Below are 16,585 nucleotides of genomic sequence, written 5' to 3' on the forward strand. Positions count from 1 at the left end.
CCAGGCAATGTACTTGTTAACACGTATAATAATGAAAGATTTCTGTTATCGTAAAAAAAATTTAGTTCCTGTTTATTTTCGTTTTTCACAGATGTCATTTGGGAAGGAAGAATATGGAAGTTCTAGTAAGCTTCGTTAATTTAGCCACTAAAGTAATCTGTATACTACGGAAGGTTGTGAAATTGCGATGAAGAAATGTATTGTGCTCGCAAGATGTATATATATATTTTTCAGGATTTACTTGAGCCACTTTGGGAGAGTCGAGAGGTCTACATGAGTATTTAGAGACGGGTAGTTGAAGCTGTTGTAACATCTGGTACTGTGCAAAGTGGAAGATCTGTAATTTATAAAACAACTGGCAAATACGTTTGAGGCCAAATAATAATACAATCATTACTTATTGGCGGTGGCCACTAACGACGTAACTTTTAGTCATCTCCCCGATTCGGCGATGAGTTACAACTATTCAGGTTTGCGAATCGATTTAAGAATAATTTTGTTTGACACTCCGCTTGATCACGGTCTGTAGTGATGCAGGATTTAGATTAGAGTGGTGTCCATTCACTCTTCCAGAGAGTCGAATAACTTTAACACCATTGGAACCTCATTTGCCAGAAGAAAAAATATGATAATTGGTTTTTTACCCTTTTATCTGGCAACAAAACTGATACCTTTTTTTTTACAAGGAGTCATGTTTGCATAGACCACAATACCTGCAGTCGTTGTGCGCCTTTTGGCGTCATCTGGTCCAACACCATGTGAGACTAGGCTCTAAGGAAAGCTGTCTCGGGTGTGGACCAATCAACTTCAAGGACAGTGCATACATTATCAGAGTTATGTTTTTTGTTTGCATTACGACTGCAGGTATTGTGGTCTATGCAAACATGACTCCTTGTAAAAAAGGTGTCAGTTTTGTTTCCAGATAAAAGGGTAAATACCCAATTATCAGTCGAATAACTGTCACCGTATCATGGGGCCCTATGAAAGAAGATCCTGCATTGGGGTTTTATTTAATATGTTCGCAAAAAAAAAGTGGGGTGATGTGGTGCGATCGGACACGGTGGCCCGAGGAGCGGAAAGAGAGATGGCGCAGGACAGAGCAGTGTGGAGAAGGTTGGCAAGGACAGCGCACCCCACATGAGTGGGACAAACGCGTGGAAGAAGAAAATACATCTAACAACTACAATTCCTTATAGAGGAAACTTGCTAATGAACTGATTACTAATCTATCATATAATTACAATACCCCCCCCCCTCCGCCTATGATCTCTGCACCTGATGGGTTTAGAGATGAAGTCATCTTGCTCTGTTTAAGACAGGAAGCAGGTGCATTGCTTCACTATTCTGGCCTATGGCCCGATGATGCTGGATGTAGTTACCAGCGAAACGTCACGGTACTACTCAAATTGTAACTAACTGGCACGTTGTTTACATGACAAACCTTATTGGCGGTGTCGGGTGGTGGAGGGTTACGACAGATTTATACTTATGCGGTCTCACCGAAAAACCTTTATTATGCATGGAGATTAGTCCACTTGCTGTCCTGTCTTCTGGAAAAACCACGTAGAAGGGAGTTTCACAACATTTTTGTGGTCCAACACCAACTCTGGCTGCCACCACAGTGCTGGATTACAGGCGTGTGCCAATGTAATTTAGCTTTAAAAAACGTATGGAGTATTATTTGCCTACGTCCAATGGGGGTGAAAATGTTGAATGTGTCCTATGTTTTCATTGTTTATTAAAGTAGTCTGTATATTTTCCGACACAGTTTGCAGTCATGTATCCACCGAGTCACTGACCGTCGATGAGGTGAGAAGCAGCTCACAATTAAGCCGGCGCTTGTCAATATCCTACGCTTCTGCTCATAGTCCCTGCGTGAGTGGGCCAGAGTGCACAACGTTCTGCCCATCCCAGAACCCAGGAGAACCGAGTTCGGGCTTCAGCCTGCAAAATTTATGAATCCCCCACCCCCTCTTGTTACAGGTTGTGCCTCGTGCTGGGTTCTTGTCAAAGTATAATATTGGTTGCGAAAGCCTCCGTGTGAAATGAACACACGGTTAATTTGCAAAATAGGTAATCTACCCGTGGACATATATATTTATATGCGTTTGTATATTTTTTTGCCGACGCATCCGCAGGTCATCTACGCGCTCAACACCAAGAACGACGAGCACGAGGCGGCCGTGTCGGCGCTCCGCGAGGCGCACGCCGAGGAGATGCAGCAGTTCGCGGCGGAGACGCGGCACCGCCTGCTGCGCTACCAGTCCCGCCTGGGCATCGAGTCGGAGCTGCGTGAGAAGGCCCGCTCGCTGGAGGAGGCACTCGCCGGCGAAGGGCGCCTCCGCCGACAGGCCCAGGAGCAGCTGGAGGCCTACAGGCAAGGGAGGCCGGGCGGCTCGTGAAGACGATCCGTTTAAGGAAGTTGCGTGTCGTTGTCCAAGACTTTGACTTTCTAAAACCTGGACAATTGCGTCGATCCAACGGTTGCCCGGGGCTTGACGACCAGCGCTAAAAGGGATTCGCATTGCGGGCCCAGGCGGCGATGGCGTCAAGCTGAGCGCGTGGCACCCTGGCCCACCGCCAACCGGGCATTCAATAGGAGTAACAGTAATGAGCTAAGCATAGTGCTTGAATGGGAGACCACCATTAATAACGGGTTGTTATAAGCTGTGAGACTAAATAAAGGGTAGCAGTGGGCAGTGCAGAAAACTCCGTTGTCCTATTGTTGTACTGCTGTGCTCCCACGTTTATGCTCGTCAGCTTCGCCAACCCGCACTGACCAGCACAGTGAAGTATGTTCAAAGAATCCCCCACGTCCCGCACGGTGTAGTTGGCGTGAGTATAATGGATCAATAATAATGTTTGGTGATGATAATAGAGTAAACTTGACCTCGGAGGTGTTTCTTACCCTTTGCAAATGGCGCTCACTCAGTATAGCTTGTTAAGCGCCAGCTAAAAAGACCACCCCAGCTTGCTGGCAGTGAAGCCGTTGGTGTGTGGCGTGGCGGTGATGCGGTGCGGCAGGCGGCACGTGGAGGAGCGCGACGCCGGCCGGGACGCCGAGCACGCCGACCGCATCCTGACCCTCTCCACGCAGATGCTCGACATGAAGCGCGACTTCGAGGCCAAGATCCTCGGCTTCACTTCGCTGCAGGTCAGGGCGGTGTGCTTTAACGGCCTAGCTGTTAACAACCCATTGCAATGACATACGTGTACGTCATCAGCTTTTCTTCCGATTTCGTTCCGATTACGTCCGTTTTACGTCATGGGAGCGGAATCGATTCCAAACAAAATCAGAATTAAAAGGCCATTTGGGAGGGCGTGACAGATGACCTCAAAGTGTGCGGTCGTGTCGCTACAGTTGTCTGTGGTGAGTACAGCACAATGTCTATAAGAACAGCAGCGCTACGCCTCTATAAATAAAATTAACGCTGAACCGCTTGCGTGTTCCGAGATTCAGCGGTGAACGGGACCCACCCTGCAACTTGTAGGAGTCTCGGAACGGGAAAGGGTTAACCATCTCCGCGATCGAACGATGAGTTTCAACTATTCAGGTTTGGGAATCGATTCAAGAATGGTTTTGTTCGACACTCCACTTCATTAAGGTCTGTAGTGAATGCAGGATTTAGATTTAGGATAGTGACCATTCAGTCTTCCGGTGAGTCGAATAACTCTCACTGTATCATGGGACCCTGCGAAAAATATACCATTGCCTTGTGACACTAGGTGTATAATAACAATCTTTAAAATCTGTACATATAAATATATAAATAAATATTCCCTCTTATTTTAAATGCATGTATTTTTTACTTTTGCGCCATACGTAGCCATCCGTGCTAATCGGAGGTGCGGGGGAAGGACAACAAAATTTATTGTAGCTCGTGTGCAGTTTCTGGATGGATCGTTATATCGCAGGGCCACGAGTTGGTGATGGTTTAGGAAAGCCTTCGTCCACCAGTGAATTGTTGATGGCTGATGATGATGGTACAATTGAACTCCACAATCACAACTCTGCACACTCTCCTAGCCACCCCCCTCCCCACTTCCTCAAGCTTCAATGCTGCTGTGTGACCCCCAGAAACGGCTGGAGGAGGAGAAAGAGGCGGCCCTGGCGGAGGCGCGGGCCTCCCACGACCGCGCGCTGCAGGAACTGGAGCAGGGCCGCGACGCCGAGCACAGCCAGATGGCCGCCGAGTCACACGCGCGGGCCGAGCGCGAGCACGCAGAGGCCGAGCGGCTACGGGCCGAGGGGGAACGTCTGCGCGGGGAGACGGAGCGGCTGGCGTCCGAGGTGCGGCGTCTGGAGGGCGAGCGAGAGACGGCCGAGGCCGAAGTGCGTGCCGGCTACGAGCAGCAGCTGCAGGAGCTGCGCGGAGCCAAGCACGAGAGCCGGCTTGCCGAGTGGGAGGCGCACGAGCAGCGGCTGCGCCAGGAGTTCCAGGCCCACGCGGATGAGCTGCAGTGAGCGACTTGTGCCGTGCCGATCGTTCCAAGGGATACAAAGATAAAAGAAAACAATCCCCCCCCCGTGTAGCCTTAACAGACCGTTGGGGCGCAAGTGCTGTTGGCGAGCACGGCACGTGAGGGGGTAGGAGGCCACTATCACGCCCTACCACCTTTGTCTCCCCAGTAGCGATGTTTACACATTGCACGAGGAACTAATTTGAAGCCGATTCTACCCAAGGGAGGCCCAGAACTAGTTCAGATATTCGTCACTGGTGTTGGACGTGAGTGTTAATCGAACTCGGGTCGCCGTGTTCGTAGTGCAACGCTCCCCCAAAGGGACACACAACCCTGCAAACAAGCAGCCTAGTTTTGTACATGCGTTAACTAATAGGCCTGTGATGATGTGTTGATTGCTGTTGCTTGCTGTACTGCCGTCTCCTTGACACTCCGCAACACACCGGGTTTGCGACAAATCTGCATTAAATCACTCACCTTTGCATCCAAAAGTGCTGGCTCAGAGGCATTCCGTTTCACTGCGCTCATTGCTTGCAGGCGTGGCTGGGAGGCACGGGAGGGCTCTCTGCGGGGCTTCATGGAGAAGCAGCGGGCCGAGCTTGAGCTGAACCAAGCACAAGTCGCCACCTTCAGAGAGCAGGGGGAGCAGCTGCACAGGGACCTCGGGCTCGCACACGAGGGCAAACAGGTACACGATGGGTCTTCATTAGGCGCGCCACGTGGGATCTTCGCGCCCGTGATATTTACCAATGCCGTGGTATTTGCCATCCACAAACACATGGCAACGCACCTGGCCTGCGTTTCCTGTGCCATTTATTTAGGATGCGGAGAGACGCCTGGCTGAAGCACGGCAGGAAGCATCCTCCTCTCAGGCCCGGCTCGCCGACGCCCAGAGGGAGTTGGCCACTGTCCGTGACCAGCTACAGGACCAGGCCGCTCAGCTGCTCAGCAGAGCCAGTGAGTGGCCACCACACCAACATTACACTCGCCTGGCTCACAACCTCATGCAACCTGCAGCCTTTTGGGAAATTTCAAAATGATAATTAGATATATGTGCCTTTAACCTGGAGTCCAGCATAAAGCAGAATTGTGAAAACAGGCTTTCGTTTAAACTGTAAGTCACGGACCTACAGTATTCCTTCACCCATGTGTTTGCAATCGTATTTTTGGGGTTGTGGTCAAGTGCGACCATATTTTTGTTTCTTGTGAATCGGTGTGCTTCCATGGGCAGAACGGATTGGCTCCCTGGAGGCCTCGCAGATGGCCGACCATGCGAACATACGGGACCTGGTGGAGCAAGCGTCCCGCCTGCGTGAGAAGCTGAGCCAGGCCGATGGAGAGCGGACGGTTCTAAAGCAGCATGAAACGGTGGGGCCCCTTTTAGGCTCTTACGGCCACAAGATGCATGTACGGCACCGCCGCATTGTTTTCCAGTGATAGGCCAATCGTTAGGTTTGAGTGTTTATGTGTATCGTCACATGAGCCAGCTTATAAAGAAGCTGTGCAATTTAATTTTGGTGAATTACTTAGCATCATGGGAGTACACGGACCAATTGGGTCATGAGGATAGCAGGCCATTAGAGAAGTAAAAACATAATCATGGAAATGCTGTTGATGCCACCACCCCATCATTTCTTCCTTTTGCTAGATCTGGTAGTTGTTCCAGAGTAAAAATTCTACGTTCGTAGCATCATCATTGAGATAATTTTTTGACTTAGGTGCCACTGCAATGCATGTCTACAATCTTCCATCTTGCACACTACTATGCTTTCTCATTACATTCGATTCCAAACTTCAAAATTGCTTACACTTTCATCATCATAAATAATTGCATAGGCGACGAATGCCTGGTTATGCCAACTAGAGCGTCCACCTTCCACTGTGTTTGTAGAAGGCATACACGAACATTCCATGAAATTCCAGCACCCTCCACATTTACAGGCATTCCTAAGCTGGAATATTACCTTCAAACAATACAAAAACTGACTTTGTTTGAATGATGCAAGGGCACAAGAAAATGTATCCGACCGACAATGCCAATTCGCTACCCCCAATCCGTGCATTGTTTCTCCGACCACCGACGGACGTTCAGACGTTGCATTCGCTGGAGAGCGAAAAGCGTCTGCTGAGCGAGCAGCATGAGCGGGAGCTGGCGCGCGCACGTGAGACCGCGGCGGAGGAGCGGCGCGCCCTGGAGGAGCGGCACCGCGCCGACACGGACGCCGCCGCGCTACGGCACCGGCAACTCGCCGATGAGGCGCGCTCTGCCGCGGAGGGCGCTACTCGTGCCGTGCGACAGGTGAGCTTGCCGACCGTCGCTCCGCCTGGCCGATGCGACATTACAGCAGACATCTAAAGGCACTTCATCACCTTTATCATTGTCATCATCATCATCAATCGTGGTTAACCCACCGCTGGATGAAGGCCTCTTGAAGCTGTCCATATCTCCTTTTTTTTTCTTTCCCCTTGCCTCGCACCTCCGATTAGCGTGGTTGGCTAAGTACGGTGCGAGAGATGTTCAACATACATACATGCATCATTCAAAGGTCTGCGATATAGGAGTTCATCTATCACAGGCAGCTTCACGTAGCCATATTGCTGTACTGCCACATGCTGGCCAGCTCGTCAACCACCGACTCTTGCCTACAAAATTAAAACAAATTTCTGGTGATAATGTGTAGGCAGTGATGCACAAGCACACATAACAAAAATACGCAACATAGTTGTCAACAATGGTGCCTTAAAATAAAAATATATGTAATCGGTGACATTTCAGGCAATTGCCCTTCTTCAAAGGACATGCCTCCAAAGCACTGGGTCACAGGAGTGCGCCACTCTGTCTAGCCGAGAGCAACATCACCATCCCCTCCGCGCTGTGACCTTCCCAGAGGAGCTTTTAAAAGTTTTCCACGTTCTTTTTTCTTTTAAGTTACAATTACGTGTTCGATTTGTTTACATGTATCGTTAAGTTCATGTGACGAGATCACAATAGAATAGTTGTGTAAGGTTTGTTTCGGTCAGAGGCATTTCATTTTATTTAATCAACACTGGGTCGCCCGTGTGTATTTCTAAGCTGCATTGTTCAATGCTACCCTGGATTGCCTCGCTCGTGCGCTGTCCTGCAGATGTCACCTACCCAACAAAGTCACCTGTCCTCACACGGCAATGTTCTGTGTTGCACTAAGTGCCGACTGCTGTGTTCCGGTTTTAGAACGTGTTATTTGACTGCCACAGTCTCAAAACAGGATACAAATTTAACCCTCTTGCCTCTTCCATTGAAAGAGCCACTGTGGTATAGATACCAACACACTGCACTCACAGTCTATAAGTACCAAGGTCATGGTCCAGGTCGTTAAAACCATGTGCGACTTTATTTGCATAAAACAGTTATATTAATTTATTTGGGAATGCCTCTCTGGGCATCGATAATATATTCCAGCAGGATCCTGCAATCGGGTGATGAGTCACATTCTATGTTTCTACTTTTACATTTGGAAAGAAACCAAAGTACCCAGAGAAAACCCACTCTGCATACGAGGGGATAACACTACAAGGTCCACACGGTTCACTGCAGTAACATGAAACTGCCCATAGGTGAAATAACACTCAGAGGAAGCGGGATATGTAATGTTACGTGAGCACTGCGTTTAAGATGCACCCTAACTTTATAAGAGGAATCTGATAATCAGATTTGTTTTTATCTGCCAGGCCACACGAAGTTGCCAGGGCTCAATGAGGTATATGAGTGTTAGCGCGCTGCGCTATGAACCTGGCGACCCGGGTTCGATTCCCGCTCACGGCCAACACCAGTGACGATTATCTCAACCGATCCCGGGCCTCCCCTAGGTCGACTCAGCCTCAAATGAGTACCTGGTGCGATGTGTAAACATCGTCACTAGGGAGACAAAGGCGGCCGGGCGTGGTGCTGGCCACCCACCCCCTCGTGTGCCGTGCCGGCCTTCATAGGTGCTCGCTAACAGCACTTGCCCCTACAGTCTGTTAAGGCTAAATGGGGGACCTTTGTCTTTGTTTCCATGCTTGTGGAGGAATTGGAGGAGAAGATGGATCAGCTCAGGCAGCAGCTGGACACAGAGAGAGCCCAACTTCAGGAGCAGAACAGCGTGCACGAGCAGCTCACTGCTAAACTGCAGTCTGCCAACCAGGAGGTGAGTACGGTGCTCTGCAATGGTTTGAAAACAAATTAAGTATCGATTTAATAATGCAAACTAATGGAAGCTTCTACTTATGAGTTATGTTGCATGGTTTTTATTAATAGATGAAGTCTTCACAATGTTCAGCAATCCAAGGAAGACGAGAGTTATCTTCATTACTCACCTCATGTCTCTTGTCATATGACAACCTTAGACTTGTCAACCCCCCCAATTTAAGCGGCAGGATTATGATTGTTAAATACTTCAGAGGACAGTACTACCAAAGCAAAAATTGCATCAAAGAAAATTCTGTTTTCAAAAAATGTATGAAGTGGTACGATTTAGCTTTGAAAATCGGAATGCTGTAGAAGTGTAAAAATATTTGCATCCTACCTTCTAAATTTGTAGGGCTGGTAGACTAGTCTGCAAACTGTGCCACTCATGTCTAGTGCAGGCCCATTTGTTTTTATATTTTACTCTGTGATCTTGCTGACGTTTTTCTTGGTGGTGTCGGCATCGGAAGCAAGTGTGAGCTAAGCATGGTCGTGCTCCCCCCGGGAACCACCCCCTTCCCGCTGACCTCCGACCCCTCGACTCCTCGATTCCCCCCCACCCCCATGCTTGTTTGGGAGCAGGTGTCACGGCTGGAGGAACTGGTGCGCTCCGGCGAGCAGGGCCTGGGCTCAGCCACATCCCACATCGCCGGGCTACGCGACACCGCTGAGAAGCTGCAGCGCGAGCTGGACGCCGCTCGCACGCAGCTGCACAACTCACGAGCCACGGCCGCCACCCTCCAGGTGTCACGTGACCCTTGACCTCTTCGCCCCTCCTCTCCCGCCACACGAAGAGGGGGTTGCTTTCTCGCCTCGTTTATTTTTCAAAACGTTAACGGGAATTGCGCTGTAATTAATAGGCATGTGGGATGGAGCGGCTGTGCACTGATTAATGCTTTGTGCTATGAATCCGGCAACCTGAGTTTGAGTACCAGCTACAGCTCACATCAGTGACGAGTGATATCTGAAACGGTCCTGCCCCCACCATGTCCTTCACCAGCCTGCACTCAACAGTATGGTGAAGTCTGTAAACCACTCCCCATGACCAACACATTGTGGGAAGGCCTTCATCCAGCAGTAGATTGACAAAGCACAGTTTGGGTCAATCGTTACATTCTGATTAACTCCTTCGGTCACCACGTCATCAAATTTTCTCAGGGAATTAAATATTTACGTTTTAACAGGAATGATCCTGGTTGATGACACCACAAAATACCTTGGAAGTCATTTCAATTGGTCTCTTATGAAATTGTTATGCCCTTTGCAGTACGGTTTTCTTGAATACAGGAACTTATACGTTCCGGCTTAGTGCTCTGCATTAGTCCTCTGTAATACCCAACCAACTCTTGTCTAAATTCCAATTTGTGTTTTTGTGTATGTGCAGAAAAAGAATGATGAGCAGAAGCAGGAGCATCAGACTAAGGTCTCCACACTACAGGAGGACACGAAGATCAAGCTGGAGCAGGTGACTCGTGACTTGGAGCAGAAATGGGAGGCGATTTTGAGGTAAGAATACAGGTCTGATGCATATTTAACACATTTGATAAAAGTATCTGCATACATGGAATATGTAACACTCTCCAACGTGTTTGTCTTCGGAAGTGTTTTAATTAGACGTATGTTTATTTATTTTTTATTTTTCTTGGTAGGAGTAGGGTTTTTATTTGTGTGTGTAAGTTGGGCTTCTTTCGTGCGTATATTTGGTCCTGTGGGATGCTGTTTGTTAATCAATTATTATTGATCCCAAAGTCGCCAACACGGCCAAAGCATTGCCTATCAACTATTATTATCTTACCAGGTAAGGCCCACTGAGCTTCATAGCTTTTTTTCAGAGGAGTGACCTGGCCACAAATGATAGCTCAAGTAAAGTGGCTTATCACGTGGAAATTTGTAGCAGTAGCAAAATACTCTGAACGCACATTGATTCTAAACGTGTAGAGAAAAACCGGAGGATCCGGGGAAAAATCACCATGACCACGGGGAGGACGTGCAAACTCCAAATATAGCTGCGTCGGGCGAGGCAGATAATAACATCTCGCCACCGCGGCACCCCTTGCGATCGGCGCTGCCGCGTCGTGCGCGTCCCTCCAGGTCCAAGTGCGAGCGGCTGCGCGAGGAGCTGCAGGCGCAGCACGCGCAGAGCAAGCGCACGGCGCTGGAGCAGCTGAGCCAGGTCAAGGACCAGGAGCTGGCGGCCACGCGCGACGGCTGGCAGCGCAAGATCCAGGACCTTCTTGACCAGGTGACGAACGGGCGACTTGCCCGTACAATAGAATAATTTAAGCATGCAGGTGGGTAGTTTCATAGCTATCGGGGTGTTCTTATAGGTGTGCGATTGTTATTATATTCACATGAAGGTACTTGTGCTTTTGCGGCCATCTGGAACGCTCTTCCTTTGGATATTAGGAAGCCAGTGGAGTTATGCACTTTTAAAATCTAGATTGAAAATGAATTTCTTTAGAAACTGCTTTTTGTGTTTAGTGTTGTTGTCCTTCCCCCATACCTCCGATTAGCACTGTTGGCTACGTACGGTGCGAAAGAAGTTCAACATACATACATATAGGATACGGGAGATATAAATGCCCGCGATGGATGGAGTGCGGATGACAGCGTTCAGTGTTTTCTTGCTAACATTTATTACACCTGCTTTGAGATGGTTTTTTAATATTTCAGCAGATCATTTTGGACTGATTTCTTCCCCTTTCACTGCTGTATACTTAGAATGAGAAACATCCCAATTTGAGAAGTGAGGGCCGAACTGGTGATATCGATAGCTGATAACGTTTTAACAAAATACAGGTATGCATCAATTTCAAATAAATATAGTCCCGGTTGAACAAAGTAAAATTGTGTTTAATTGTTTTTTTGTTGTTGCTGACAATAGTGCAAAGCAGTGACATGTTTCCTTCTGATGCATAGAGAAAATCTCTAGGGGAAAGCTTGCAGAAGGCGATTGCCAACGTAAGTGAGGACGGTGGGCATGGGAGAGGCATGTGCATGGGCAATGCATCATGAGCAAGCCTGCATGACCCCATACATTGTACAAAGCAGGTTCATTTACAGTCATGGATTTGATGTGCCTACAATTGCATGGATTGCATATGATATGTTTATTTGCACTTCAAGCGTGCCGTTCAAGTATCTGTTCTTGTTTGTGCTACTATTATTAGTGGATGGGTTTTACTTACATTTATTACAAATGTTTTGGTCCACCTGTTCGATCGTTTGAGAATTTCCCATCGGCCCCGTGAGGTGAGCAACCTAGGACCGACATTCACGCGCACAACATGGCTCATTACTTCCGACAGATCTCGCTGCTCAAGCAGAACCTGGAGCTGCAGCTGACGCAGTCGCAGGACTCTCTGCAGCGCCTGCAGGCGCAGTACGGCCTGGAGAGGGAACGCACGCGCGAACACCTTGCCGACGCCCAGCGCGACTACGAGGAGCGTGTGGCCGCCATCGAGGAGAGACACCGGGCAGTCGCGCAGGCCGCGGAGGCCCAGAGATTGCGCAAAAATGCCGTGAGTCTCGTCCCTGCGTAAAACAAGTTTATTGGCCCGGGTGCGCGTCCTGCGTTTGAATGTTGCACAGTGGTTGCCACCTGGAAATCCAAAGTGTAGCATGGTTAGGTATGGGCCCCTGGTGCAAGGCATTAAATGCACCCCCTCTGCCCACCCAATCGAATCTTTTTCACTCTTCATAGCCTGGCTCCTGGGCCTCTTTGTCCCATAGGCCCCCGGTGCACAAGCACCGCCTGTACACTGAACGGCTAAGCTACTGATTGGTCTGTTTACCGCGACGCGTGCACGGACGTGGAATGAGGTGCATCCCTCGTGCGTGGCAACGGTCCGCTTCAGGAGCTGGAGGAGCGTCTAGGTCAGCAGCGCGAGGAGGCCCTGGCGGCACTGCGGATAGAGCATGGCACGGCGGTGGCAACCCTGCTCGATCGCACCCACGGCGAGCTCAGCGCGGAGCGGGAGCGCTGGCGGGAGAAAAAACAGAGGGAGCTGGGTACGCGGCGCGGTTGTGCGATTTGTGCAGCTTATGTGCATGTGCACACACGTCCATCCACCCATATATACACAGACATACCTCATACAAGCAGACTTTACTCTGTGTAAATAAGAGGCAGTCATCAGCATCCATGATCATTTGAACACGTAGGCTTTTTAGCTTATACGAAGGACTTCCCAATCCGTAGCTATGTTACAATCTATTGAGCACCTACACAAAGCATGTATACATATTTATTAGAAATTACACTGTGGTCTGTGCAATGATGTGGTCTATAACGAGAGTCACGTGGCCTGTTCCACAATACAGTATCCTCCTCTTCCCAGCCTTGACGCTCCAGGCAATGTCACATTGGTCACAGGCGCCACCTAGTGGCAGAGCGCTGCACATGGCCCTCTCAATATATTTATTTCTCCTGCTTCTGCAGACAAGCGTATACTTACACCGTTAAAAGAAAAACATATATATAACAGGTGACGTTTTCGGGCAATGACTCTTCTTTTTAGAGCATACAAATTATTGCCTCCAAAGTGCTGGATTGCAGGTGTGCGCCAACTGGCCCAGCTAAATACTTTACACACGCAAAGTGTCCTGCTTCTTCCGTGTAAACGTCGCCATCGGGTGCTTGCGCCCCCCTATAGAGGCGCTGCGCGTGGAGCTGTCCCAGCAGCACACAGCCAGCATGGAGCGGGCGGGGAGTGCGCACCAGCAGCAGCTGGCGGCCATCCGTCTCGAGCTGGAACAAGCGCGGACAGCTGCCCGCCTAAAGGTCAGCCTATGCCCTCTACCTCTCTCTCTCTCTCCGTGGGCTGCACCACATCTGCTTTGCGTGCCATGTGCATGATCGTCTATGGTTATGAATAATGAGGGAGTGGCAGCCAAGGATTGGAACGCGTCCGAGTGCACGTCCACCAAGGAGGTGGAGTGCTGAAAGCAGTTCACGTGCAGGTTTCTACTGCTTTTCAGCCATCATCAATTCGCTGCTGGATGAAGGTTTTCCTAAGCCATCGCTAACTCATGGCCATGCGATCTAACAATCCATCTAGCACCTTTCCCCGCACCCCCGATTAGCACGGTTGGCTATGTACGGTGTGAAAGAAGTTTAACATACATACATCCATACAGGTGCACGATGAATTGTTGCATCGCAGGATCGTCAAGAGGTGTTTCATAGTTATTGTTAATGTAACTACTTGGATTAAGTCGTGTGTGCATTTAGACGTATTACAGCTTCATGATAAATGGCCCCACCATTCCCAGCTCCATGTTCAGATAAACAATCCTAACGCACTAGAGAGCACATTGGGTTGGTCAGAGTAACGGACGCGTCATACCCTTGCTGATCTTATATAATATACTATTAGTGTGAATCTAATGTAAATCTCTCTGCATACATCGATACGTTTGATTGAATGTGAAGGTGGCTAGGTGGCTCATGGGTCAGAGTGCTGCGCTGGTACGACTGAGTTCAAGTTGGGGTTCCAAACGTTGTGAGTTGATGCTTGCCTGAAAACAAATTAATTTTTAACTGCTTCTCGTGTTTAGTGTGTTGTACTTTCGCCGCACCTCCAATTAGCACGGTTGGCTACGAATACACTTAGTATGCTCTTAGTTTGGTCACAGTGACTTAATAAGAATAACATGCCATCAGATCAAATTTGGATCTGCAATTAATTTGGCTACATTTCAGCTCTGAGAATTAAATATATCGGTTTGACTGTCGTTCAACTAATATTGCTCCTTTTGGCAGAGTGGGTGGGAAGGTAATTTGAAGGGATCTTGGAGGTTAGTCTGTAATATCCGCTTCTGTGGGCCGTTCTCTAATAAAAAGGGTCGCACTGCTCTGCGGGAAATTTGAATTGATACTACGTCTCATGACATGACACTGATGGCACAATTAAATAGGGAAAGTGACAAGAATTGTCAGGATTTTACATGAATATCGACGTGTAGCATGGCCTGGCTCGTGACGCATGGACTGTCTCGCCCAGGAGGAGGAGCGCGCACGCCTGGCCGAGAGGCTGCGGGATGAGGGGCAAAAGCAGGAGCGGTTGTTGGCTCAGCTGGAGGCTGAGGTGGCTCGGCTGCGGGGTGACATTGCCAGCATTTCCAGGGAGCTGGAGCTCAAGGGGCAGGAGGTGCTGAAGATCAGGAGTGAAACTAACCAGCAGATCAGGTGAGATTCGCACGGTTCTAAACCTTATTTGGCGTCAATTCTATGCATGTAGAACTTCTTTCACACATTACCTAGCCAACTGTGCTAATCAGAGGTGCGGGGGAAGGCCAAAACTATAATAAGGATGTTACATCGCAGAACCTTGAGAAATGTCAACTTCTTCTGGAGGTCTTCAATCAGCAGTGGATTGATCATGGCTTATGATAATGATTCATAATTTTCCTATAAGGTGCTTTAATTACTCAAACAAAATCAGCGTACAGGAGCAGGAGTTTGGCAGGAGGCTGGAGATGGAGATGAACCGGTTGAATGCGGAGCACCTGCGCAAGAAGCAGAGCATGCTGGGAGACTTCAACCAGGCCCAGGAGCTGCTCAAAGACAAGATTTCTGTGTTAGAGATCGCGTGAGTGCCGACTTGGTGCTCGCTCCTCCACGAACACACCTGAATGTTTAGACTGTAGAGTTTTTTGGCGGGGGTGGGGAGGTGTTAAGATTATGTTGATAACTTTTGTCAAAGGTCATGCAGTACGTGTGAATAGCTGTGATATGTGGATATACAGGAAGGCACGCTTGTTTGTTTTGCTTAATACGAAGGGATCTGTGAGCAACACACTCTGCAGAAGTGCGTTACGACCTTTGAAAGATTATTTTAAATCCTGATGTTGATTATAAACTTGATGCAATCCTAATTTTTTTTTTTACACGAGCTATTGTGGCATAATTTTATTATAAAGGGTTATTTATAGGCATGTTACATTCTGTCCCCTCTACAATTCAGGGAATTTTCCGAAATTGGCATCAAAATATAATTTATTTTGTTTGCCTTTCTAAAATCTACGGTTATATCAGTCGGTAGAATCTACAGTGGCACAAATATATACGATTTCAAATCATCGTGGTCTTATGCGTATGATCCGTTACATGATTCGTGGAGCGTATGAATCTGTTTCAATGGATGAATGGCTTGGGCATATGTTGAGAAGATACAAAGAAGTTGGAATCAAAAAGGCTCTGCAAATGCCACCGGTGTCAGGCACAGCAGTAGAGGAGACTGAGGGTGATATAGATATGTGAGCCGGACTATGCGAGATAGACACGGACTCGAAGTATATAGAGAAGGAAAATCCAAGCAGCCGAGCCTACGCAGTGCGGAAATTAAACGTTTGGCTTCGAAGAAGCAGATGTGTTAAGTGCTTGTGCGTGCACAGGATCGAGGAGGCACAGGAGCGGTACGAGCGAAGGGAAGCTCGTCCCGAGGACCTGACGCTCATATCGGAGCTGCGGGCATTTCTGTCCGACCGTGAGCTGCTGATCAAAAAACTTGTGGTGCGTTTGTGTGTCTATCTCCTGCGGTAATTTTCACAGTTATATATGCATATAAAAATATATAAAGCATCTGTCCTTCATCCCTGCATGTTATCGACTCCAGCAATGTTGAACTTCCACAGGAGGAGAAGAAGTTTTACCAGCTGGAGCTGGTGAACCGGGAAACGAACTTCAACAAGATGTTCAACGCTCACCCGACTGTTGGGGTTATCAATCCTCTCATGAAGGTCACTTCTTGGCATTTTCCTGTGCTACTCGGTTATTCGGATTTTAAGCAGTCAATACATGTGCTCATGGCTCAAAGTTGCTCAAATTAATCACTTTAATGTACTTAGTGACATAGGGAACAATAGAACTTAATTTATTAAATGCCTTTCACAGCTTTTACCATCATTCTTCCACAT

At 48.4% G+C, this 16,585-nt stretch overlaps 1 protein-coding gene across 3 annotated transcripts in view; it reads left to right on the forward strand.

Moving 5' to 3' along the window:
• The window catches only part of FAM184A (family with sequence similarity 184 member A), a 49,314-nt gene that overhangs the window by 27,671 nt on the left and 5,058 nt on the right, over positions 1-16,585 (forward strand). For 2 of the 3 annotated variants that reach the window (XM_061556342.1, XM_061556343.1), the window contains exons 2-20: positions 2,139-2,377; positions 3,025-3,154; positions 4,079-4,461; positions 4,999-5,149; positions 5,283-5,418; positions 5,693-5,829; positions 6,554-6,760; positions 8,508-8,627; positions 9,248-9,409; positions 10,050-10,171; positions 10,757-10,907; positions 11,585-11,626; positions 11,974-12,186; positions 12,523-12,676; positions 13,321-13,448; positions 14,671-14,855; positions 15,112-15,258; positions 16,064-16,181; positions 16,304-16,408. In XM_061556342.1, the coding sequence (XP_061412326.1) occupies positions 2,139-2,377; positions 3,025-3,154; positions 4,079-4,461; positions 4,999-5,149; positions 5,283-5,418; positions 5,693-5,829; positions 6,554-6,760; positions 8,508-8,627; positions 9,248-9,409; positions 10,050-10,171; positions 10,757-10,907; positions 11,585-11,626; positions 11,974-12,186; positions 12,523-12,676; positions 13,321-13,448; positions 14,671-14,855; positions 15,112-15,258; positions 16,064-16,181; positions 16,304-16,408 (3,030 nt within the window). The remainder of the gene's footprint in view (positions 1-2,138; positions 2,378-3,024; positions 3,155-4,078; positions 4,462-4,998; positions 5,150-5,282; positions 5,419-5,692; positions 5,830-6,553; positions 6,761-8,507; positions 8,628-9,247; positions 9,410-10,049; positions 10,172-10,756; positions 10,908-11,584; positions 11,627-11,973; positions 12,187-12,522; positions 12,677-13,320; positions 13,449-14,670; positions 14,856-15,111; positions 15,259-16,063; positions 16,182-16,303; positions 16,409-16,585) is intronic. The other variant, XM_061556344.1, reaches the window with a different exon arrangement.

This window comes from Lethenteron reissneri, chromosome 22, assembly GCF_015708825.2.
Source record: "Lethenteron reissneri isolate LAM-NWPU_2019-01 chromosome 22, ASM1570882v1, whole genome shotgun sequence".
NCBI classification, from domain to species: domain Eukaryota; kingdom Metazoa; phylum Chordata; class Hyperoartia; order Petromyzontiformes; family Petromyzontidae; genus Lethenteron; species Lethenteron reissneri.